The sequence below is a fragment of the Diabrotica virgifera genome, chromosome 5 (genome assembly GCF_917563875.1).
Source record: "Diabrotica virgifera virgifera chromosome 5, PGI_DIABVI_V3a".
Taxonomy (NCBI): Eukaryota; Metazoa; Arthropoda; class Insecta; order Coleoptera; family Chrysomelidae; genus Diabrotica; species Diabrotica virgifera.
This window is the reverse complement of record NC_065447.1, coordinates 251666144-251692372: the sequence shown is the minus strand read 5'-3', so window position 1 is coordinate 251692372 and position 26229 is coordinate 251666144. Positions and strand designations below refer to the sequence as shown.

Sequence of the window (26229 nt, the reverse complement as noted above, 5' to 3'; positions counted from 1 at the left end):
AATCGTTCGTAATCCGCGCTGTGTGCCATCGGAGCGTTATCATGCTTGAAGCCGTCGTCCATGTAGCCGGTATAGGGAATAGGGAACAACATTGTCTTGGAGAATATCCGTAATCCGTAAGCCAACCCGAAACTGGTGGTTGACTGTAGCTACCGGTCTCCTGGTATCGACGGTAAGCCCTTGAGACTGCAGACTGCGTCTTAAGGAGGCGACTGGCGACAGTCCTCTGACTATATCGCTCTCGTAATTATGTAATTACCTGGACCACCATCACCGGTGAAGTATCCATTTTGTAAAATATTCACTTACTGTACTTCGAAGTGTACACACAGGTCAACGTTTGAAAAGCGACTGAGACGACCACCGGCAAATTCATAGAGGTCTATATTGCGTAGCACATGCCCGTTGCAATGTTTGTTGCATTCTCTATGCCATACAGAAGAAGACAAATTTTAAACACGTATTGCGATTTTTTGCTCTTAAGTGTACCTAGTTGTTAGACACCTGGTATGAAAGAGTGTCACGAAAAAAGGCTTTTATTTTGCTAACTTTTCTGATTTATCTGTGTTTATCATAGTTTTTATTGCATTTCCGCTATCAAATTCACATTTAATTTCTGAATCGTGTATGTACTCGAACTGCATATGTAACGTTGGATAAACTATTCAGAACAAATAAAATCGACCTTTATATTTACGAGGGTAAATAAAGTTACGGCGCGATAGAAAATTATTGGCAAAGAATTTAATTAATTTGAGTTGAACGTAGGATCAATATTGACACATCTATGCTGTAAAAGAAATTGCAGGAATATCACTGGAATTTTCCTGTTGTAACATCGCTATTTAGAGAAGAAAAGTAGGTTTCCGGCTTAAAATATCCGCGATTCTTACAGGTTTGGATTCAGGTGCAGGGGACAACTAATTTTCTAAAGAGTTAAGTTAACAAATCCTAACAAAAAGTTAGAATATTTTTTTCACTGTAACCGTAATACCTTTTTCAAAATTATTCATTTTAAGTTAGTTAACAATGCTTTGTTAGTACGAAGATATTGTTACACTAATTGACTTTTCTAATTTGCTTTGTAGGCACTAATATTTATTTTGAATTGATTGTTATTTATTTTTAAACACTAATGTTGCAAGACTTGAATTTATTATTATTTTTAAATAAAGAGAGACTTACTTTGTTCTATTTTATATACATTTTAAACAGTTGAAATAATATAATTTATTATTTAAAACAAACACTACAAAGTCTACTTTATATACAATATAATTATTTATTTACAATTTAATTTTTCCCCGGCATCCGATTCCGACTCTGTTCACAATTTAAAATACTGCGAGCGAGCTTATAACACAACTAACAATAGAACCACTCTCCGAAAAATTGGAAGTAAAATCTGTAGTCGTGCATGGCGACCGCGCAATGTTCTTAGTCGCTTTTGCCCCACTCTCGCATTGCTAGTCGCATAGAAACGTACGGATTTTAACAGGGAAAACCCGCATCCACCACTGGTGAATTACCAATTGCGTACTGCCGGTATTACTTCTTGAGATCAAAGCGCCGACAGAGGAGTGGTTTTACTGTGGAACCTCTATATACTGTGACTAAACTCCTAATTCCAAAAATGTCTATTTATATAGTTACCTATTATGTACCTATGTACAATTACCAAACCAACTAGATGGTCCGACCAAATAAAGAATTCAGCTGGAAACTCATTCTGCGAAGCTCTTAGAGCAGCTGAAGATAGAGACCAATGAAGAAACATTGTTAGGAATATTGGAAAGACATCACGATCCTCAATAATGGGGAAACGACAGGAGAGAGAGAGGAGAGAGAGAGAGAGAGAGAGAGAGTAGAGAGAGAGAGAGAGAGAGAGAGAGAGAGAGAGAGAGAGAGAGAGAGAGAGAGAGAGAGAGAGAGAGAGAGAGAGAGAGAGAGAGAGAGAGAGAGAGAGAGAGAGAGATGTACAATTAGTCTACTGATTTCCCAGAAAAATCGAAAGGTAAATATTATTTAAAGAACAATAAAAAAAGGTTTATCGATGGCCTTCCAGAAAACGGTCGCCGATTGTAAACAAAAAACAAGTTTCTTTTTGTCTCGCCTACAGAAAGGGTCAGGCGGTCCCGCGATAGAAGCTTCCGGAATTGGTAGGACCAGCTTGGGACCGTGACAATGGTCCGAGTGAAGTTAACAAATCCTAACAAAAAGTTGGAATATTTTTTTCACTGTAACCATAAATACCCTCATTTTTTTCAAAATTATTCATTTTAAGTTAGTTAACAATACTTTGTCAGTACGAAGATATGTCCATTTTCTCTACAAAACGGTGCGTCTTCATACCTATAATGGATCTCTGTCAAAAATGCCTATTTATGGACATATCCACTTTCTGTTCTCACCGATTCAAATGCTACTTATTTTTTGTGAGGAATCCAAATCTGCAATAAAAAACGGGGGCTCCTATTTAAGATTAGGGATGGACTGGAGCCGAGCCGAGCTATTGACAAGCTTGACGGCTTCGGCTGGAATTTATTCCATATTTTACGAACACACTGTATATTGAAAATATATATTTTTAGTCTGAATTACTTATTCTCAAACAAAAGTATCAGTCGTAGTAGAAATAAACGAACTAAAAAAAGTATTAGAGTATTAGCTAAAATATTGACAATCTCGGCTCGGCTAAAAAAAATTTGACTCGGCTCGAAGCTCGGCTCGCAAGAAACAAACCGGCTTGAGCTCGACGCTCTGCTCGTCAGACGAGTCAAGCCGAGCTAAGCTCGAGCTTGTGACCATCCCTATTTAAGATTTTAAAGTTACCCCTCACCCCACCTCCATTCGACAGGTTTTCGAAAAATATTATAAAAGTATTTTATATAGTTTTTGATTTGGAAGTGTATTTCTCGAAATATTAGACCGTCTCTATAATTGACCTAGGGTATCACGATAAGTTTTTCCGATTATATTGCGATCTATCAAGAGTACGAATATTAATTATTTTTATGTAAGGAATCCAAATCTGCAATAAAAAAATGGGGGCTCCTATTTAAGATTTTATTAACCCCACCCCACCTCCATGGGATTAAGTGGGGGTCGTGGTTGGTGTCATTCGATAGATTTTTGAAAAATATTGAAAACGTACTTTTTAGTTTTGTGCTCCGATGTTGATTTCGCGAAATATTCGACCGTTCCGCTACTTTTGGGACACTGTGTATAAAAAGACTACTCGGATTGGTTTGGTAGCATTCGGAAAATTAACAAACCACTTATTACTTTCAAGCAAACAACTTACTCAAACACAAAATATACAATATCCTAAAATGAGATCAAGTAAAAAAACTCATGGAGTTCTGATAATTGATTTTTTTAAATAAAACCAAACAAAAAAAACGTTTACCAGACTAATAAAAAAATCGCCTCGCAGCTTTGTCTACAAAATAAACAACCCAAAGGTCCCAATACGGTTTATATAATATAACGTGACACCAATAGAAAGAAACACGAGATGAAAGAACAACAAAGAGTTTTCTTAAATTATTCGTATAACCTCTATTGCCCAAGTGACGCTGTTAGAAAAGGTCCGTGGATAGTGGATATTGGAACTTAAGAAATTGAGTTTCTGTTTTCGGGCATTGGAATTACGGTCGTAAATGCTTGTCCTTTGTGAAAATACTAAAATTTTGATTGGGAAAGTGTAGACAAGGTTTCGGTTGAATGGAGGGAATAGAGTCCAGTGTGGTTTCTTTTTTTTTATGAAGCCTGTTAACTTCGAATAAAGAAGGATTTATTGCTAATGCTTTTGGTATTTGAGGTCTACCAATTTTATAATATAACACTTGTTCCAATGTTTGTCGAATGTGAGAAATAATTTTTCCAAGGGTAATAGCAAAAAGGTGATGCAAATTGTTTATAAGCAAAAAAGAATGTGTGTGTGTACTTTGTACGCACGTAAGAAGTTATACTTCTATTATATGATTTCAACGAAATTAATATACTTTCAACAGGTTATTTGTATTTTATTTAAAGATTAAACTAATTTTTACTTATTACTTTCCAAAAATGTTTATTAAAACAATACCAAAAATAAAAAAAATAGAAAACTGAGCTATAGTCCGTTCGCTAAACTCAGACTCAACTGGCTAGTGATTTAAGCTAGTAATTTTGCCAATTTGATAAAATTGCCAAAAAAATTATTATTAAATAGTTAATAATTACTAAATATTTAGTAATTTTGCAAATTTTGTCAAAATTGGCAAAAAACAAAAAAGTTACGAACTAAAATCTTTAGTCATTTGCGTCTGAGTTTAGCGAACCGACTATATATTCCCTTTGCTTTGGCAGGTTACAAGATTTCTCATACATACTGACAAATTTAATAGACCAAGTGAAGTATACAAAAATACTTTAATACTATTATTATAAAATATCTTATTCCCGAGGAAGACAAATCCAAAGACACAAAAATTATAATAAATATATTTACTAAAAACTCTAATAATATATTCTTTTCACGCACACCTTATTTGCGCTACATAACTTAAAAGATGTAGCGACTAATACCATACTGTCGGTGTGCGCATGCGCCAGGGAATGTAAAAATTCATCCTCGTGCCTAAAGATGTATAACTTCAAAAATTGCAATGATTTTATAATCAAGTTTTGCAATGGTGGAAATTCACCTAAGGGCGAGGCCCCATCAGTCCGTTGCGTTGCGACGTCACAACGGAACAACGCAGGAGCGAGGCCCCATTAGTGCGTTGAGTGCGACGTCGCAATGGAACAACGCATTGTATGCCACACCTGTCTTGCGATGACAGGGCCGCGCCAAGACTTTCAAGCGCCCTGGGGCAAGTAATTTTAGGCGCCCCTTTCCTCCTTCCTTTGTAAGTAGTTTTTTGTAGCTTAGTGAATCGTTATACGGTATACCTACAAACTATTTTTTATGTGTTAGGAAAGTATCATCTATCATCATCATTATAATCTAACCGTTATCGTCCACTGCTGAACATAGGCCTCCCCTAAGTTTCTCCATGTCTCCCTATCTTGAGGTACCAGCTATCCAGTTCCCGGCAGTTCTCTTTACATCGTCACTCCAGCGCGTTGGTGGTCAATCTCTGGTTCGTTTATCCGATTGTCCTCCCGCGGTCGCTATTCCAATAATCCTTTCTAATTCCTTCCAATAATTCTAGTCTGTTGTTCGGTGTTCTTGCCACATGACCTGCACATCTCCATTACTTTTTTGCTACATGTTCTACTATGTCTTTGATTTTTGTTCTTTGCCTGATATTATTTGGTATTACATATATCTCCTTGTGGTTCTTATCATGGCCTTCTAGGTAATCCTTATTTTCTGCTCTTAGATTTTGAGCAGCGGGAACGTAATATACTGAAAGTTATTATAAATCCTATAAATATTTACAAAAAACAACGATTACATTATCAGAGAACAGATAAATATATAATTATTATTGTAGTCCATTTGCTCACGGTTTTTGCTCCGTATTTTAAAGAACCGCTTGGATTGACATGAAATTTGGCATACGCATAGCTAATTTATAACAAAGAAAAAAATTGATATTGCGGCGTCAGGGATAAAAAATGTACGTTAAAATTAAGTCCGGAAGTGGATAAACTGACTAATTCTAAGCAACTTTTGTTCCATATTCAGTTTTTTCACTATTTCAAGTCAATAATTTTCGAGTTATTTGCGAGTGAATATGTTCATTTTTCAACATAAAAACGGTTTTAGACGGTTCTTCGCAAATAACACAAAAAGTGTGTATTTTATTGAAAAAAAATGTTCTTAGCAAAAACATAAAATGTTCGTTTAGAAAAAATATAATGCTTATCAAAGAATTAAAAAAACTTGTGCACGCATGTAGTTGGTAGATCTAGTAGAGGAAGAGTTGTAGCTCTAGAAAAGTGGGTTATTATTCGTCAAATTCCAAATCGAACATTTCAACGTGAAATAACCAAAAATGAAGCACTTTTCGGGCAAAACTCTTTATGACTTTTTTAAAGTCTTTAGAAAAAGCTTTATTTTTGTTATTACGTATTTTTTATGGGAAATAAGCCACAATTTTACTAAAAAATGAATTTATTAACGTTTCTAAATAAAAATGAAATAAATAAATGAAATAACGTTTCTAAATGAAACGTTAATAAATTCATTTTTTAGTAAAATTGTGGCTTATTTCCCATAAAAAATACGTAATTATAAAAATGCCACAAGGAAATAGCTTCAGAACAACATTTATTTTTGTTCTTTAAAAAAGTTTCTAGCAGCAAAAGTAAACCAGTAACTCTGAAAATAAAGTTGGTCCTTTTGTTTTTGGTAAAAAATATCGTAAAAATCTCCGCTTAATTAGCATCACAAATGAAAATAATCGTTACAGATTTACAATTTACTTCATTTATGTATATTTATATGATCTGGAACTTTCACCATTTCAAAATGCTCATTTTTGAAAAAAAAATTGGTTTTAAATGAAAAATAATAATTTGCAATTTTGAAGGAAATGCCTTTTTTTTCAAAATTTTTCCTAAGAATATATTTTCGATAAAATACTTACTCTTTGAGTTATTTGCGAAAAACCGTCTAAAAACGTGTTTTTTTTTGTTGAAAAATGAACGTATTCACTCGCAAATAACTCGAAAAGTAGATATTGACTTATGTAGTATAAAAACTTTATAGAACAACTAAACTTTATAGTTACTTATAATTCGTCAGTTTATCCACTTCCGGACTTATTTTGAACGTATATTTTTTCACCCCCGTGAAGGGGTGGTACTCCCGGGTCTCGGTGAATTCGTAACTATTTTAATCCCCATCCTAATTACAGGCCAATTGGTAACTCTGACGCTCTCAGGTAATTTTCGGTAACCGATCAACTACCGGTGAATTCGTAACTACATAAATAAAGGTATAATCTTTTAGACTTGAAATAAACATATGGAAAATCTCTTTGCTTTTAAATTATCAGATGGATTTAAATAATTTATCATTGCTAAACATCTAAAAAATATTAAATTTACAATTACTTGATAAAAACCAAGCTCGTGTAGAGCTATTATACTTGATGGAAATAATATTTTAACACGTGTTAATGAAACACTATAATATTGTTTCAATTATATTATTAAGATATTTCAATTTTTGCTATTTTTTATAGGTACATATAGTACAAATATAATGTTTTTAAGCAAACCAAGAAACATTCGGTTTAGATTTAAGGTATTAGATTTAATCAATGGTTTCGAATTCACTTGAAGAAAGTTTCGGGTTGGCAGGTCAGGTAAAAAAAAGTTACGAATTGGCCGGTGTACATTTTGATTTGAAAATTGTTGTCATTAAAAGTTACGAGTTGGCGCGTGTCCGTACTCCCCTAGAGCAAAAGCACACGTCGACACAATAACATTTTCTTCTTTGACATTATAGCTGTGTGTATGCCAAATTTCATGTTAAGTCAAGCTTTTCTTTAAAATTCAGAGGTTTTGCAATATTTTACCGTGAATGAATGGACTAATAGTTCAGTTTAATGAGAGAAATAACAGTTCGTACACTTGGGGGATCAAAGTAATAATAACTGCTATTTTTATATCTACCTACGATTGGTAAATTTTCAATTTTACAAGAAAATAAAATATTACTAATATTTCTGGTAATTTCGGTATTGTCAAATTTTTTTGGACGCCTTTTTGGTTCGGCGCCGGGGGGCACCGCCCCTCTCCGCCCTTATGGACGGCGCGGCCCTGTGCGATGACACTGTCATCGAAGAACACCCTTGTCCGTCGATCCGTTAAATAATCGCAACTGATCGACGCGACGCAGCGCAACGCACTGATGGGGCATGAGGCCTCATCTAGATGCGTTGTTCCGTTGCGACGTTGCACGCAACGCACTAATGGGGCCACGTCCCGATGCGTTGTTCCGTTGCGACGTCGCAACGCCGCGCAACGCACTAATGGGACCTCTCACCGAGTATTTCTCACCGTGTATTCGGAAATAATTTCTTTACCTAGACCTCTCCCGCTTTATTTATCAAAAATAAATTGAAATCTATTTAAAGACACCGTGAAGTACTAACAACTTAAATATAAACTAATGCTAAAAGCAGAAAATGATCTAATAGACACTGCTGCGGATCGGCTCACTACATGTACACGGCAGAAAGCGTGATGGGAATGCACCCCATCACCCAACAATAAACCTAACAAGGAGTTCTATTCAGAGGCCATTACACAACAAATTCGAGAAAAGATAAAACTTAGAAAGACATGGCAAAACAATCGAACACCGATCAATCAAGCTGCTTTAGAAGCCACAGATTACACCCTTTGGATGGCTACCAGAAGATTGTTATGACTACAATAACATATTATACTATGTACCTATAAAAACGAGTAACGGACATTGGGCACGCACCAATAACAAAAAAATACAGATATACAGGGTGAGTCATGAGGAACTGTACATACTCCTACCTCGTATAGAGGCTCCTATGGGGAATAACAAATGACCATTAAAAAGTGTCTGCTCCCATTGTTTAATAATATACAGGGAGAGTTTCGCATTTTGACAGAAATTTGTATTCGCCATAATTTTTGAACGGTCAGATCGATGTGTCTCTTATTTTGGTCAATCGTTGCACTATTACCACCTTATCAACTGATTTATTCAAACTAGAACAAAATCAGGTCCGGCTTCAAAAAAATAGTTCGTTTGGGTCTTAGAAAAAATTTCACCCTGTATAAGCTTTTTGAAAACTCTAATATGAATTTTACAAATTAGACAAATAGGCAATTAAAATGACATATTTATTTTTTCCCCACACGATTACTTAATTTTTTATAAAAAAAAAAATCAAATTTGACTATGAATAATTAAAAGTTTGGTAAAGTGAACCATATTTACTAGAAACCAGATTAAAAAAAAATAACTTTTATTACAAAAATTAATTTTTTTTTGAACAAATATTAAATTTATGTTACCACCCAATCACCTGATTTATTCAAACTAGAAAAAAATCAGGCCCGGATTTAAAAAATTAGTTCGTTTTGGTCTTAGAAAAAATTTCACCATGTATACGCTTTTTGAAAAATCTAGTACGAATTTTACAAATTAGACAAATAGGCAATTAAAATGGCGTATTCATTATTTTCCCCACACGATTACTTATTTTTTTATTAAAAAATCAAATTTGTCAAAATCGGAATTTTACCATAAAAATAAAAAAAAATTAAACAACGTTTTTCTTAAAATTAAGAGCTTCACCATTTTTTTTTCTATACCACGTCTAGATCTAAAACCCATAACACTTCTCTTTGGACTCTATAGCTTAACATAGACGTGATCAAATAGACAAAATTTTAAATTTTTTCACTTAATTTTTGCGATTTAACTTTGCAATTAACGAATATGCACCTTTCATTGTTAAAAATTCATAACTTTTATGAGAAGAAGACTGAAAGTCTACAACAATTTTCATAGTCTTCACAATGGTAAGAGATATGTGCTGTAAAAATTTCAGAAAAAAAATATTAAACTGGAACAGAGTTGTAGCGAGTTAAACCGTTATTTAATTTTTTTTTTCGTTTTTAGGTTAAAATTCCGATTTTGACAAATTGATTTTTTAATAAAAAATTAAGTAATCGTGTGGGGAAAAAAGTAAATATGCCATTTTAATTGCCTATTTGTCTAATTTCTAAAATTCATATTAGAAATTTCAGAAAGCGTATACAGGGTTAAATTTTTTCTAATACCAAAACGAACTAATTTTTTAAATCCGGGCCTGATTGTTTTCTAGTTTAAATAAATGAGTTGATTAGGTGGTAACATAAATTAAATATTCGTTAAAAAAAATTATTTTTTGTAATAAAAGTTATTTTTTTTAAATCTATTGTTCACTTTACCAAACTTTTAATTCATAGTCAAATTTGATTTTTTTATAAAAAATTAAGTAATCGTGTGGGGGAAAAATAAATATGTTATTTTAATTGCTTATTTGTCTAATTTGTAAAATTCATATTATAGTTTTCAAAAATCGTATACAGGGTGAAATTTTTTCTAAGAAACACACGAACTAATTTTTTTGAAGCCGGACCTGATTTTTTCTAGTTTGAATAAATCAGTTGATAAGGTGGTAATAGTGTAATGATTGACCAAAATAAGAGACACATCGATCTGACCGTTCAACAATTATGACGAATACAAATTTCTGTCAAAATGCGAAACTCGCCCTGTATATTATTAAACAATGAGAGCAGACACTTTTTAATGATCATTTGTTATTCCCCATAGGAGCCTCTATACGAGGTAGGAGTATGTACAGTTCCTCATGACTCACCCTGTATAAGACCATAACACCACCAGCAGTCGCGTATGGAAGCGAAACATGGAAGAGAAGTAAATAAATTGATGGTGGTGTGGGAACGTAAAATGCTTCGAATTATTATGATGCTCCTGTAGAAACAAAGTGACAAACGAATGGAGACGCAGATACAATAACTAGCTAGAGTCTCTATTCGGAAAAGAAAAGTATAGTTCGATACATAAACGCCAATAATAGACTCAGATGGAGAGGGCATGTGATACGTAGTAACGACTATCGGCTTATAGACAATGTGTTTTGGGAAAGGTCAGATGGGAGGTCTGTGGGACGGCCTAGTAAAAGGTGGAAAGATGCAGTCAGAGAAGATCTGGAGGAAATGGAAGTGAGACAATGGAAAATAGTGGCACAGAACCGACAAACATGGAAGGCAATTAATAGTAAACGTAGTAAACACTTTCGAAGAGTTGTAACGCCATTGATAATATAATCATAAGTTTAAACATCTTAAAAAACACATACCTAATATATACCTTCGCACACTATATTACGGACTAGTAGAAAGTCATCTCCGTTATGGTATACTGGCTTGGGGAAGCGCCCTAAAAACACACATTCTCCCACTGGAAATCATACAAAGAAGATTTCTGAAAATTATTATGTCTAAACCATACACCTACTCTACAGATAGATTATATATGGATAGTAATATATTTGACTTGAAACAGTTATACTTTCTTTGTGTGTCTTTAAAATATCACACCATGAAAACAGACAACAATTTACCATCACATGAGCATGATACAAGAGGCAAACACCTTTATATGATTCCGAAAATGACAAAGTCCTTCTGTCAAAGAAGTTTTCTATTTCTAGCCCCAAAAATATATAATCATATCCCCAGTGATATCAAAAATACTAAGAATGCTCTTCTATTTAAAAAGAAATTAAAATCATTTCTGATGGAACAAACAAGAAATTTTTGTGACATCATTATAGTAGCTTAAATTTACATACATTAAAAAACAAAAAAATAAATGAAACTCTAGAGTCACTACCAATTTTTATACCTATATTTCAAATTTTATATTGTTTTAAACTGATTTATTTTGCTTATTATTTTTATCATATTTAATGCAACATGCGTATATACACCATTCTTCAAAAATATTACTAACTAATTGAGCCATACATAATTGTTAAAAAAAAATTAATTATTCGTGCTTTATTGTTAAACTAAGTACCTATTTATTTTATTGTTTTCATTATATTATTTATTCTACGTATCATATTTACTAAAACATAACTATGTATTTACAATTAAAAAAAACGTACCTATCTATTTATTGTATTATATTATATTGTATTATGTTGCTATTTATGTTATTTATGTTATTTACAGCGGCGGCTCGTGGGTCAATCTTCAGGGGGGTCATTTTGGTTTGAAAACTTCAAACTGTTGATTTTTTAAAGTATTTAAAAGATCTTTTAGCATTTATATTTTAGATAAAAAATACAGACTTAGATAAAACTCAATACTATTTACCCTAGTTTTCCGAAAATTAAATTTGTCTTTTTTTAGAGTAAATCTTTTAAAAAATATAGGAAAAATGGTATGAACAGGTTATTGACTGATATATAGATAGGAATATTTATAGTATAATAAATTGTAAATTTATTAAAACGAAACTTACTTTAAATATTTTTATATTTTAAGTCAATTCTTCTATCCTTTAGTTCTGCAAAATAGTCTATGACCTTCTCATTGAAATTTGGAATGCTCTTGACAAGCGTTTTCTCGATGCTCAGCATAGACAAGGCACTAAGTCTAGGTTGTCCCATCGTATTACGCAGGAATGTTTTTACTCTTTTTAAAGTAGAAAAACATCTCTCACTTTCCACGGTTGTCATAGGGAGTGTGCACAAAATATTTAATAACTTCACTGCTTCAGAAAATGTTTCAGACAAATTCATGTTAATAAAAAGCTGAAGTATGGCTACTGCACCAGCACTATTGCGAAAATCCTCACGACAATATAAGACTTCAAGTTCCGATTTTAGTTTGGAAATATTCACTGTGGGATAATTAGCCGTCACCATTTTTAAAATATTTTGCGGAAAGTTGGTAGTGTATGCTTCAAATTTCTCTATGTAGAATAACTGTGAAATCATGAGATGATCATTGAAACTAAACCTGTGATTTATTTCAGATATAATAATATCACAAATTTCAAGTGCAGTTCGTCGCTTTGGATCCTCTGCAGTAGTTTTTCTTTTTTTTGCTGTTGATGTGCTTGGTACTTCTGATTCCAAAATAGTATTTCTAATTATTTGGATATTGTTGTTAAAAGACAGGATACAATTTTTGACAGATATAACATCAATGTCTCGCATTTGCAATTGTTTAAACAATATATCAACATGGGGCATTATTTTATGGAAAAAATTTAACCAAAATAAAAAATGCTCATCTTCCAAATGTCTTTTTAAACCAGTTGCTTGATTTATATTGTTACCATCTTGCTCCTCATCAATAATTTCCTCTAAGCAAGATTTTAAATCATCTTTATAAGTGTATACAATTTCAACACATTTTGTATTGAAAGCCCATCGAGTAGGCGCAGCTTTAGGTAGCCTTACTTTAACCACTCTATCCAGAACCATCGTACGTTTTGGAGATCGGCCGAAAAAGGACGAAAATCCGTGTAAATTTGCAAAAAATATTTTTATCGGTTTGTGTTGACTCGCCGCTTTTTGGAGGATAAGATTAAATTGATGGGCATAGCAGTGAATGAAGTGTGCATTTGGGTATATTTCTTTAATTTTTGTTTGTACTCCTCCCAGTTTACCGCTCATGACTGATGCACCATCGTAACTTTGGGCAATCAATTTTTCAGGTGCTTCATTAATTTTTAATAATTGAAGTTCTTCCAATATTACATTAGTTAAATGTTGTGCTGTAGTACCTAGGGGGTTAACAAATTTCCAAAATCTTTCATGTACAATACCAGTTAATACATATCGCAATATGATAATCATCTGCGTTTTATTGGAGCTGTCTGTGGTCTCATCTACTTGAATGGCCACAAAATTTGTCTGGCCAATCTGCTTCATGATATGAGTATGCACAATGGCTAACATTGATTCTAAAATATCGTTCTGAATTGTTTTCGATGTTCCTTTAAATACTGTACTTTTTTCAATGTGTTCTTTAAACATTAAATCCAGTTCAGAAACAAAATCGATAAGGCCCAGAAAAATTCCACGATTATTGGAGCTGTCACTTTCGTCATGACCGCGCAATGCAATTTCGAAAACTCCACAAAATTTTACACAGTCGATTAGTTTGTTTAAAATATACCTATTTTTAGATACCAATTCATTAAAGTCATGCACAGATTTACGATATACACTATCAAGTTGCTGTCTTATGTTAACACGTCCTAAACTTGCGTAACTCATTGATGAATTTATATGAGTAGTTGAAGAGGCATGTTTTGTAATTTTCACTTTTAAATGCTTAATGTCAGTTACTCCATTTTTCGCCCATACAGCGTCATTCGAAAACAGTAAACACGGATAGCAAAAAAATGCATTTCTCACACTGCAGCCACAAATCCAATCACACAAATTGTACATTGATTCTTTAAAATATCTTTGAATGTCCTTACCCCTATCCTTTGTTGTTTGTTTTAAATTCATGTTTGGTTTTGGTCGACCACTTTCTTTTTTCTCAAGCCGCCGTTCATAATTTAGTGTTCCAGCAGATTTTAAGGCAATTATTTCGTCAACAACACTCATCTTGTTTTCTAACTAAACGTGAGGCCGTCGACTCTACTAGAGGTATACGACGGAAAGGTCACTCCCACTCTCGCCCACGAAATTGCTATCTGCCGTCTCTTTTCTATTTTACATGCATTTGTCCATAAGCCATAAGAACTGTATATAGACAATTTAAAATACGGCCCAGCCACGGGCTTGTGTATAGCGCGAGGCGCGACGTTATTATATCTATTATATTTGTTTTGCCAATGGAGACTGCTGAGAGAGAATTTTATATTTCAGAGTGAAGTTTTAGATAAAAGATATTTTTAATAAAATTGGTATTTTTATGAGATTATTTTAGGGGGGTCATTGACCAATTGACCCTAAGGAGGAGCCGCGCTTGGTTATTTACGTTAATATGTTATTATTTATTATTTTATATCCTATTTACACAGGTGTATCCACACCTCTCGGAGACCTTTTATTCACTTTAGCTGTAAATATCTAAAAAGATTGTACCTATTATTGTTAAATAAATTATTATTACTATTATTATTATTGATAATGATGATGATGATGATAACTAAAAGGCAAATATATTTCTCCAACACCTAGAAACTACCTTTACTCTTGTATCAATTAGATCAAAATGACACACAGTTCTTTCCAGTGTTTCAGTTCTTCTAGGCAAGTATTTTTCTGTTCAGTTCCTTCTTTCACGCATTGTATGCTATATTCAGTCTACTAGCTTCGATTACTTCATCACTTTTTCTTGCTCTTATAGTCTTCTGACGAAAAGGCATTCCTTCCTCTTATTACCGGATTCTGAAAAAATTTAAAATCCAGACAGCCAGAAATAAGGTATTTGAAGAGTAATTACAAGCTTATCTTTTCAGTTGTATGTTCAGAGGTAGAAGAAAAAATATACATTATACAAATTAGTTTTTCTAGAATTAACTAAACAAGTGGTCCAATATCGATAGATAATTTTATTGATAATCCAACAAAACGAAATAATAATATGACCAAACTAAAAAGTTTCTGATTGAATCCAATGTTTGATAATTATTTTTTGTTTCAGGCCATCTCCGTCCCTGAAGCATAAACCAGTCAATGTAGAAGAAACGGGGCCAGAACAGAGATCGGACGAATTCTCTAGTGGTTCTTTAGCAGGTTCTATAGCTAGCGGAAGCTCTGGTTTTGGTAGTTTACCAAAGAAACGACCAGCTCTTCTTTCTTCAGGTGTGTAAAAAGATAGCGTATAGATAGGGTATTTTTTTAATCTTCATTAGGATGCCTACATTACTGCTGGAATCATTAAAAACTGCGTAAATCCTTCAGGAATTTTCTTTCTTTTTTTTATTTAAATTTTCCATAATTTAAAATTTTCTGTGTTAATTCGTAGTAAAATCCATTATAAAACTATCTAATATTACCTTTCAATCATCAATTTTAATTACTTGTATTAAACTAACAGCAACATAACATTTCCAATTAACAAGTTATATTATCGTAGAACGTATCAAAAATCGATAGCTAAGCCGTTTATTTTGGTAATATGTAATTAGAATTAACGACCTACTGAAAACATGTTTTGGCAGTTTCTAACAACCACTTATAATCTAAGTATGTTATTTTTATAAAAATTAAGGTGAGAAGGTATTTACATTAACATATTTAGTTTTTTAAACGCTTTTCTTTAGTTCAATCGTTTGGGTCAAATCTTTAGACATTAATTTCACTGCCTTTTCTTCAATGCAAATGAATGAAAATTTGCAGACATATGCATTCACGGGAACAATACATGAATAGTCAATAAAAAAAATTTATGTTTATTAATTGTTTAAATAATAAAAAACCATTTTAATGGAAAATGCTTAAATTCTCTTGTTTTTTACAAAGTATAAACTTAAAACTTTTACAGATTGTAGCTAATTATAATATGAACTATACATAATTTCACATTTAACGTTAATTGTTTACGTTATGCTTCATAAATAAACAATAACGTTTCGAATTTTTTGCCGATTCCGACCACTTTTTTCATGTTTGTACATCATGTTTATAAACATCCTAAGCGGCGACGATTTTGAACGCTCATATCTTTGTTTATGTAAACATCGGCGCTTATTGGTGTCAAATTTCAATACGATACGAAACAAAACTTCAACCAAAACTCGAATTAAAAAAATTCGTGTTTTTAACGTAGTCTTAGAAAAGCCTAGGTCAAAATGTATGATGCTTTTCTTTAGTTACGAGTGACTAAAATTAAAAATATTATAAAACAAGCTGAAAATGCGAGCATTATCATAACGAAAACTTTGTTTATATACGTATTTAAATTCATAATATGGAAAATTGCTATTACGAAAAGTTGTTTAGAATTAAAAATTATGTTTTAATGTGCAAATATATCATTCTAATTTAAATGTAGTGAACTACACTGCGCGTCATAGAAAACGGGCACCCCAAAAATGGGTCATTTTTCATGTCTCGTATCTCGTAAACCTGTGGTCCGCTTTAAGTATTTTTTTCAATATCTTATGGCTTTATTCTTTAACAATATCGCTGTATATAGTAAAAATGTTGTTGCTAAACAGGTAAATTTTCATTGTATACCTACCGGGTGTACCAATCAAACTGTGTTTTTTCCTTAAAGTTTGCAACACCCTGTGAAATATTCTAGTATTTATAAAACACTGAAATTAAAGCCCTACAATAGCCTTAGGTTTTCTTAACATTGTGTTTCATGATTCATTCGCTTATGTTGGATAGTACAAAAGTTATTAGGTACTTTAATAATTAGGCATGGTCTTTATCAGTACAGGGTGTTTACTAAATGCGAGAACCAGTGCGACAAACTTTAAGGGGTAATTCTGCATTAAAAAATAATGACAGTTTGCTCTACAATCGTATGCCCGCAAATGCTTCGTTGCCGAGATACGGAATGTTGAATTTTTTCTTACAAATTGACGATTTATTTATTGCTTAAAAATTGGTTGAGATATGCAAATAAAATTTGGTGGGTTTCATGACGTAGTTATTGCACATTTTTGACATACAATTAAAAATTTTATATTCACGATTGGCGTGCATACGTGAATATAAAATTCTTAATTGCATGTCAAAAAATGCGCAATAACTATTTCTTAAAATCCACCAAATTTTATTTGCATATCTCAACCGGTTTTAATGCAATAAATAAATAGTCGGTTTGTAAGAAAAAATTCAACATCCTGTATCTCAGAGGCGAAGTACTTGCGGACAATGTTTATAAAGCAAATGGTTATTATTTTTTCATGCAGAATTACCCCTTAAAGTTTGTCGTACTTATTTAGAAACACCTTGTACTGATGAAGAACATGGCTTGTTCTTCAAGTACCTAACTTTTGTATTATCCAATATAAGCGAATGTATCAATAAACAGAATGTTAAGAGAACCTGAGGCTATAGTTGTATTTTAATTTCAGTATTTTATAAATGCTAGAATATGCCACAGGATGTTGCAAACTTTGAGGAAAAAACACAGTTTGATTCGTACACCCGGTATACAATCAAAATTTACGTGTTTAGCAACAATATTATTACAGCGAAATTGTTAAAGAATAACACTATAAGATATTGAAAAAATTACTTAAATCGGACGACAGGTTTAGGAGACACTTGACATCAAACATGACCCATTTTTGGGGTGCCCGTTTTCGATGACGCGCAGTATATAAAGATACTTTACTCGAAATTCATATTTTTTATATACCTCGTATAAAATTAATAAAATTTGATTCGTGATAGTTGCATCATAAATCTTAGACCAAGAAGAGCTTTTTATGAAGAATAACTTTTCTTCGTCAAATTAAAAATACAAGATTTATAAATGAAAATGATGTTGGTATCCATAATTTGAGAAAATTCGTCAAATATTATAATTTCTTATTCCAAACAACATTTTGAGAACAATATTCAAATATTGTGAAATACATAATACATAAAGATACTTTTTACTGATGAACTGTAGTAGTTAGTACTAATGGAAGAGTCTATTTATCATTAAAGGGGAGGCCGTATACTTACTCGTACAAACCTTTTGAAAGTTATTAATACATTATTCAAAATATACTCAAATTGTATTTTTATACATTTATTACACATATTATTTTATATATAGTATTTTTACTACAAAAACGTTATTACGTAGGTCAAAATTTTTGACGTAAGAGAACTGTCAAAACATTAGAATGTGACTTTTCATTATTGCTATGTTTATTATAAACACGGCAATAATGAAAAGTCACATTCTAATGTTTTGACAGTTCTCTTACGTCAAAAATTTTGACCTACGTAATAACGTTTTTGTAGTAAAAATACTATAATAATTAAATTCACTATAAAATGTCATTTATATTTTATTAGTAGCTAAATAATTTAAAATTTAATTTGACATTCACGAAGTGTCAAACTCAAATATAATAATAATGGAGTTTATTTGTAGCAAATAAATTGTACATAATAAAATAAACTCAGTTCCTCACTGAAGTTGTATGTACAACTTGTGCGTGAGGGTTAAATTTTGATTGTAAAACAACACTAAATGATTTTAAAATTTACAAAAAGGAATCAAAAATAGTCTTTTTTGCTCATCTGTCTTCAAATTTGGGCTCCTCTTCTCACTAATTCAGTTACTGTTAAATTTTGCTTATCGAGAACTATGATAATCTCTTAAAATTCAAGAAAGGATTGCGAATAATTTGTGATGGGACTTCTCTGGCGGGACTTCTTTTTTTATGGGAATTAGCATGATTTTTGATTATGTTTTATTCATTTTTACAATAATTTTCACGATTTAAAAACTTATAAGTGACGTTTCATATAAATTATTTTTGACATTTATAAATGTAAATAATAACATTTGCTTTGCTTAACAAATTCAGATTAAAAAAAGTAGCCTACTTCCTAATCAAAGATTTCAGCTGACGTTTAGTGCCTGGTAGGAGATAACCGGATTATGACGTCACATTTTAGAGTTTGAGGTCGATTATCTCGAAGACGGTTAGAGATATCGAAATGCCGTTTTCAGATTTGGATTCAGAAGACAAAACTACATAAGAATCCATCGATACATCTGCTCTAAGTATTGCAGGAGCGGCGACGCAATAACACACAGACTTTTGCAAATTTATAAACGAAAAGTTTTCGTTGAAAATCAACTAAAAAGCAAACAATAAAACATTCAAACTCGAAGGATTATTCGAAAAAAACTGTTACGACAGAATAAATATACAAACATCTTACACATTCGTTAACAAATTGAAAAAAATCTAACACATTCGTTAAAGAAAAGCGTGGAGCGCGTCTTCATCGAATAAACGGTTTGAGGATAGCTACTTTTTTACTTTTCGCGCCCCCACGCTTTTCTTTAACGAATGTGTTAGATTTTTTCAATTTTTTAACGAATGTGCGGGATTTTTATATATTTAATCTGTCTAACAGTTTTTTTCAAATAATCCTTAGGTAGGTACACTGATAAAACATATTTTTTAAATAGTATTAATAATGCTATTAGGATCGAAAACTTCATCTTTTAATTGCCAGATGACGCTAGTCACCTAATATTTTCTCTTCAGTTGCAATGGGTGGGAAAAGCTCTCGGTGCTGATCAATTGGAGTATGGAGAACAAGCCTACGTTCTCTCCGATGAGGCTCCAATAAGAGCCGAAAATCGCGATTCAGAGGACTGGACTGCGCTCCGTATTCTAATTGAAAAGTAAGATTGTTTTGCCTTCGCATTGCAACTGAATTAAAAATAAAAATTTTATTTTATTTTATTTTTATACAGGGTGTCCCGGAAAATAGTGCGTTCCTTTAAGGTATGGATAGAATACACAATTTAGAACAAACAAGAATGTGTGTGTACTTTGTACGCACGTAAGAAGTTATACTTCTACTACATATTACATATGTGATTTTTAAGACAATACCAAAAATTTAAAAAAATAAAAGAATAAAACGCACACAAACACATTGAAAAATGCCACAAAGAAAAAATGATTTCTGAACGATAATAATTGTTGGCAAAAATTTTAAATACGCATTTTCTGAAAAAAAAAATTATATAACATATATACTTACAATCATAACATGCATAAAAAAATAAAAAAAAATAAAACTTGCATCGGGAATTGAACCCGTGAATTTCGTGGCGCTTTGATTCGTAATCGAAGCGTAGACTCACTCGTCCAATCCCACATTATTTATCATGTGGAAAAATACGGTAACTGAACGTTTTACTGTTTGACAGTTGTTTTGAAAATTAAATTATGTAGTTTAAATTTTGTGGAAGAAAATATAAAAATATAACAAAACAGTAAGAAAACAATATATTAGATGAAGATTGGTAGAACTTTTGTTGGTAATCAAATTAAGTATGTAAATCAAAGCATTACATACCTACTAGATAAATAAATCTACGCCAAAAAATCATAATTTAAAAATAAAAATCGAACCTAATTTGGGATTTCTCTCTAAAATCCGCATTCTTGAGAAAATAAATGTATGTATTTCAACCTAATCCAAATGTATAATTACAATATGATTATAATAAAAACTACTTACCAAATTAGAATGAGTTTTCCTTGTCCAAAATAGTCCAAAAATATAGGTATATGAAAACTATTTAAAAAGGTAGTATAACTATTAACTAACTTTTGTTTGTTGTTTCTTTTCACACAAATTTTAAAACGCAACAACCATAAATAATCTAACTACAGCTGTGCCACAGCCGCCATATTGAATAATTTTTGACATGTCATTTGAACATCCAATCAGAACAAAGTTATAATGCGCATGCGCCCGGTCGCTAGGTTTTACCATATAAAAATTCACCCTCTATCGCCGGTAAAGAAGTATAACTTCAAAAAGTCCTATACCATTTTTTTCTAAAGTTAACCGTTTCCAAAAAAAAAGATTACATTGGTTTCCATATACCTGAATTTTAATCTTCAGAAAATTAAATAATCTGGCAACATGTTACGCACTGGTGAATAAGAACTCGTTTGTGTCTTACAGTATTTAAAATAATACAACCTAATACTTACTATTTTTGTTTGCTATAATTTTTTTAAAATGTAGTTGAAATATGGCATAATTTTAAACGAATTATACTTACATATTTTAAGATGAAAACACATGTTTTAAATGAACCACCACTTTTGCGAACACGTGAATTCATAGAGGAACATGCACTCACACTCATACGACGAGAAATTCCAGCAAAACATTTTGAAAGAATTTTAGTAGGTATTATGCCTCTCCATTTATTGATCTGCCATAAATAAACAACATAATATCATAATATTACTCATGAACACACGATTCAAAAACACTTTCGGCGTTGACACTAAACAGGATTCTTCCAAATTATCTGTTTACTAAACATGGGACTATTTACGTTTAGATTTTTGTACTTCACAGAGTTGCCAGATTTGAATTTGCGTTCCAAAATGTTTTATAGTTTTTTGGTCAAACGGTTGAATTTAGAAAAAAATGTTATAAGAGTTTTGTGTTCTACCTATACTTTTAAGGAACGCACTATTTTCCGGGACACCCTGTATTGGTCTTTACTCCTTCGAGTAACTAGGTCCATTTTCTGTTGGAATTTACCAGCTGAACAGACGGTGTCGTGAATTGTAAGTTTTTTGAATTCCCTCTTGTCTTCTTCGCTTCAGCATTCATTTGGCTTGCAAATTTTAGAAGCCTTGGAGGTGTTACCAAGGAAATGGACCAATAAGTTTTCAATTTAAAAATCTTTTAGTAATATTTTAATATTTTTTAAATATTATTAATAATGCCATTAGGATCGAAAACTTCATCTTTCATCTTTTCATCTTTTATATTTACTTTGTTTTTAACCTGTGTTTTACTGAGTCTGTCGTCGTAAAAGAGCTACCCGTCCCAATAATGGGAAGCGGAAGTTTTCTTTTAATAAAATTTAAACAATAATAAAATAAAGACTTTATTGGGACCAATTTTCTTGTAATACCACCTTCGTGGTTTCTAAAATTTGCAAACCAACCAATTGCTTTAGCAAAGAAGACTGAGGGAGATCTAAAAGTTGCATCTCACTTTTCGCTTGTCCATCTCGGTAAAATTTCAACGAAAATGGACGGCTATTGTTTCGTTTTACAACGAAATAATTATTTATTTATGAACAATAGTGATTTTAATTGTTTCTCTCTTTACTTTCAGAATTAGTAATAGGTCAAACCCTTACCGAAAATAACGCCCAAGTGTCGATAGCGCCCGACGCTACCAACGAATCCCATCCAGTATCGTCCCTACCTTCGGCTCTTCCACACCTTGACCACGAACCTCAGGAAATCGCCCTGGGCGAACCAGGACACTCCAGGAACTCTTCGAACACTAGTCAATTATCGAAGGCTTCCGGTTATAGCAGTATTCATTCGCATTCGCATAGTAGGCAGAGCAGTAGCGGAGACTCTGGACATATCAGGTAAAAATGGGCTATTTTTAATAAATATTGTGTTGTAAATAAGATCTTAATATAATAGAATAGACATGTTGAGAATTTTTGCATGTTGCTAGATTTTGAATACAGAAGAAACGATAGTTTAAAATATCATCAGAGCAAACAATTTAGATAGAAAGTATGCATTTATCAATAACTCCTTTGGATAGTGTGTAGTATCAGCATAGAACAATAATAACTAAGAAATAATTTAATAAAAGTAATTTCGTCGAATTAATTATTTATAATAGCGTTTCAAAATCAACAAATTTAAAAGTACATATAATTGTAGTACCCCGTACAAACCTTATGTAAATTAGGTCCCAGTGGATTACGTTCATACTTTGGGAAAATACTCTTTGAAGCATCCTGATAAAAAGTTCTCATGGGCACAACTCAATCGTATGAAGGATTTTCAAGATATAGAGATACAGACTCGGAATGTTATAAAATTTACTGGGTATTCCAATTCCCTGAGTTACTGGTTATCTGGCAACATGTAGAAGTTTGGATCAAGAAAAGGTACTAATAGTCTAGGATTTTTTCCTGGCTATCCAATTGGCAATTTTCGGCATTAAATTGATATAAACAGATTACTCATGGGTTGTTGGGATCGCTAAACTCGAATATGCCATCAGGATTGACCTCCGGAGGAGGTGGTGGCCAGGGCTACTGCAAGGGACGTCATCTTCTAGAGTTTCGATGGTTTTCGGCATGTAATTGATGCAAATGAATTACTGGAGGGTTTTTTGAGGTCGCTAAACACGAATATGCCACCACAACCGACTCCCGAAGCACCTGGTTTCCAAGGTCAATGAAAGGCGCTCCTGGAGTTTCGAGATATTTGGTACTACATTAATGCAAATGGATTAATTATAGGTTTTTGGGGTTGTTGAACACGAATACGTGATCAGCACAGACACAGGAGCACCTGGTGCCTAAGACGGGTTATCTTCTGGAGTTAAAAACCTAAGAGTAATCCATTGGATTCCTCCGAAACTACAGAAGATAACATGTCTTAGGCACCAGGTGCTCCTGTGTCTGTACTGATCACGTATTCGTGTTCAGCAACCCCAAAAACCTATTACTAATCCGTTTACATTAATGTAGTACCAAAAACCCTCGAAACTCCAGGAGCGTTTTTCATTGACCTTCGAAACCAGGTGCTCCAGGAGTCGGTTCTGGTGGCATATTCGTGTTTAGTGACCTTAAAAAACCCTCCAGTAATTCATTTGCATCAATTACATGCCGAAAACCATCGAAACTCTAGAAGATGACGTCCCTTGCAGTGGCCCTGGCCACCACCTCCTCCGGAGGTCAATTCTGATGGCATAGTGGTGTTTAGCGATCCCATAAACCCATGAATAATCTGTTTATATCAATTTAATGCCGAAAACCCTCGAAACTCTAGAAGATGACGTCCGTTGAAGGTCAAGGTCAAAGTAAAGGTCGCAATTGGATAGCCAGGAAAAAATCCTGGACTACTAGTACTTTTTCTTGATCCAAACTTCTACATGTTGCCAAATAACCAGTAACTCAGGGAACTGGAATACCCAGTAAATCTTATAATATTCCGAGTTTGTGCCTCTATATCTTGAAAATCCTTCATACGATTCAGTTATGCCCATAAGAACTTTTTATCAGGATGCTTCAAAGAGTATTTTCCCAAAATATAAACTAAATCCACTGGGATTTCCATAAGGTTTGTGCGGGGTACTTTACTATTTTATTTTTTGGGAATAAATAGAATAAATAAATACAGTAAAGTCCTTTGAATATTTGAACATTGTGGTTGTTTATTTGCCATTCTTAATAATACTTAGTATCTCTATCATCTCTATTATCATATCTAGACCATTTTTTATTTCTTTAGTTTTCTGTATTGACATTATGGTGAATATACCATAACTAAAGCTTATTCTAGCTCTTCTCTGTTATTTATGTCCAATTCTTTGCTTAGCGTCAAGGAGAGTTTCTGTCAAGAGCTTTAATGGACAATGGTAATCATCCCAAATACACATAGCTCCAAGAAAATGATGGCCACCAAATGTCTTCCTCAAGACTTTTCACGATAAAAATATTCCAAGTAAAAGTTGATTATAAGATGGTCTATATTTTGGGTCCGTATGTCAGTATTGTATATATTTTTTTGTATTCTTGCTTCAGTTCTCAGCTCTCACCACGCTCTTGTTTATCTTTACTTTCTGCCCTTAACCGTTTTAGATCATACAGTGCCTCGTTAATTCGTTTCCAGTTAAATCAATCAGCCTGTATCCTGTGGGAAATTTCGTCATCTAGTATCCCATTTTGCGTTATTATATAGGAGTCAAGGTATTTCAATTCTTCCACTCGTCCTAGTTTTCCCCAAGTAATTCAATGCCCCCAACCATACCTGTTTCTCCCGACATAAACTCCCGTTTTCGACCTGTTAACCTTAAGGTCTTCCTCTTTAATAGCACTTCTCCAACCCACTCCAACATTTCTTTGCTCTCCTGCACTACCACGAAATCATCCTCAAAGAGCATTGACCAAGGAGCCTTCTCAGTCAGTACACCCATAACAAGATTAAACAGGTAAAGAACCTTGATGCAAACCAACCGTCACTGAATAAGATCTATAAATAATAAGTGTAGCTCTTTTTTCTTCTCGCAGTAGTTCTCTATCAACTGTATCCAAACAAACAAGGTTGTTTTCAACAATATTCTTCCTGGTGTAAACACAAACTGTTCTCCTATCGATTTCCACCTTCTTAATCTTTACCCTCCAGTTCTCTTCCAAATTTTCCTTGTGCGCGACATTATCTTTATCCTATTCATCATTTGCCACAACGTATCAACCATTCCTCTTCTAGAACTTTCCAAATCTCCACAGGTATTCCATGAAGTTCTACTGCCATTCTTCATCCTATTTGAAGCCATCCCCATCCTCATCAACAACCTCATCCCTCATCGTTATCCCCGGTATTTCATTATTATTTGGGGTCGCGTATCATGTGTCTTTCCTTTAATTTTATTGATTTAGCAACTTTCTCTAGTACTCATACCACCTTTACTTTATTTTCACATCGCATCCTAACACTACTCCATCCGCACTCTTAATCTGCTGCAAGGGAGTCAAGTTCTTTGATGACATATCCCTTGCTTTAGCAACGCTGTATAACCTTACCATTCCCTCAGGTGTTTCCAACTTGTCATACAGCTTTGCAGACACTCTTTCCTTAGCAGGAGCTACATCGCGCTTTGTTTCCCTCTTTGCTAACTTGTATGTATCCTTATCTACCTTTCTTTTAGGTCACTCATAACCCTTTCTTCTCTCTAACCTTCCGTTGCACTTCATCGTTTTACTACCAAGTTTCTGTGTCCTTAGGCAGCCCTTAACCAGATGTTTTTCCGAGCACTTTCTCTCCCACTCGTACAACAACTTTGCTGCTGACTTCTCACCAGGCATTTAGATCTTTTTCCTCAAACTCTTCCAGTCCTCTACTTCTACTCTTAAAGACTTTTGTCAGAACCTTATCTTTTAACTTCCACCACTTTACTTCCTGATATTCTACTTGCTTTCCTTTTCGGCTCACCTTTACCTCCTTATCCACCGTCATCGGTT

General features: G+C 33.1%; 2 protein-coding genes across 5 annotated transcripts in view; both read left to right on the top strand.

The window, feature by feature from the left end:
- The window catches only part of LOC126884837 (uncharacterized), a 332062-nt gene that overhangs the window by 268123 nt on the left and 37710 nt on the right, over positions 1–26229 (top strand). The window lies entirely within an intron of this gene.
- The window catches only part of LOC126884831 (protein FAM102A), a 287385-nt gene that overhangs the window by 223544 nt on the left and 37612 nt on the right, over positions 1–26229 (top strand). For all 4 annotated transcript variants that reach the window (XM_050651099.1, XM_050651098.1, XM_050651097.1 and 1 more), the window contains exons 4-5: positions 15187–15347; positions 22347–22611. In XM_050651099.1, the coding sequence (XP_050507056.1) occupies positions 15187–15347; positions 22347–22611 (426 nt within the window). The remainder of the gene's footprint in view (positions 1–15186; positions 15348–22346; positions 22612–26229) is intronic.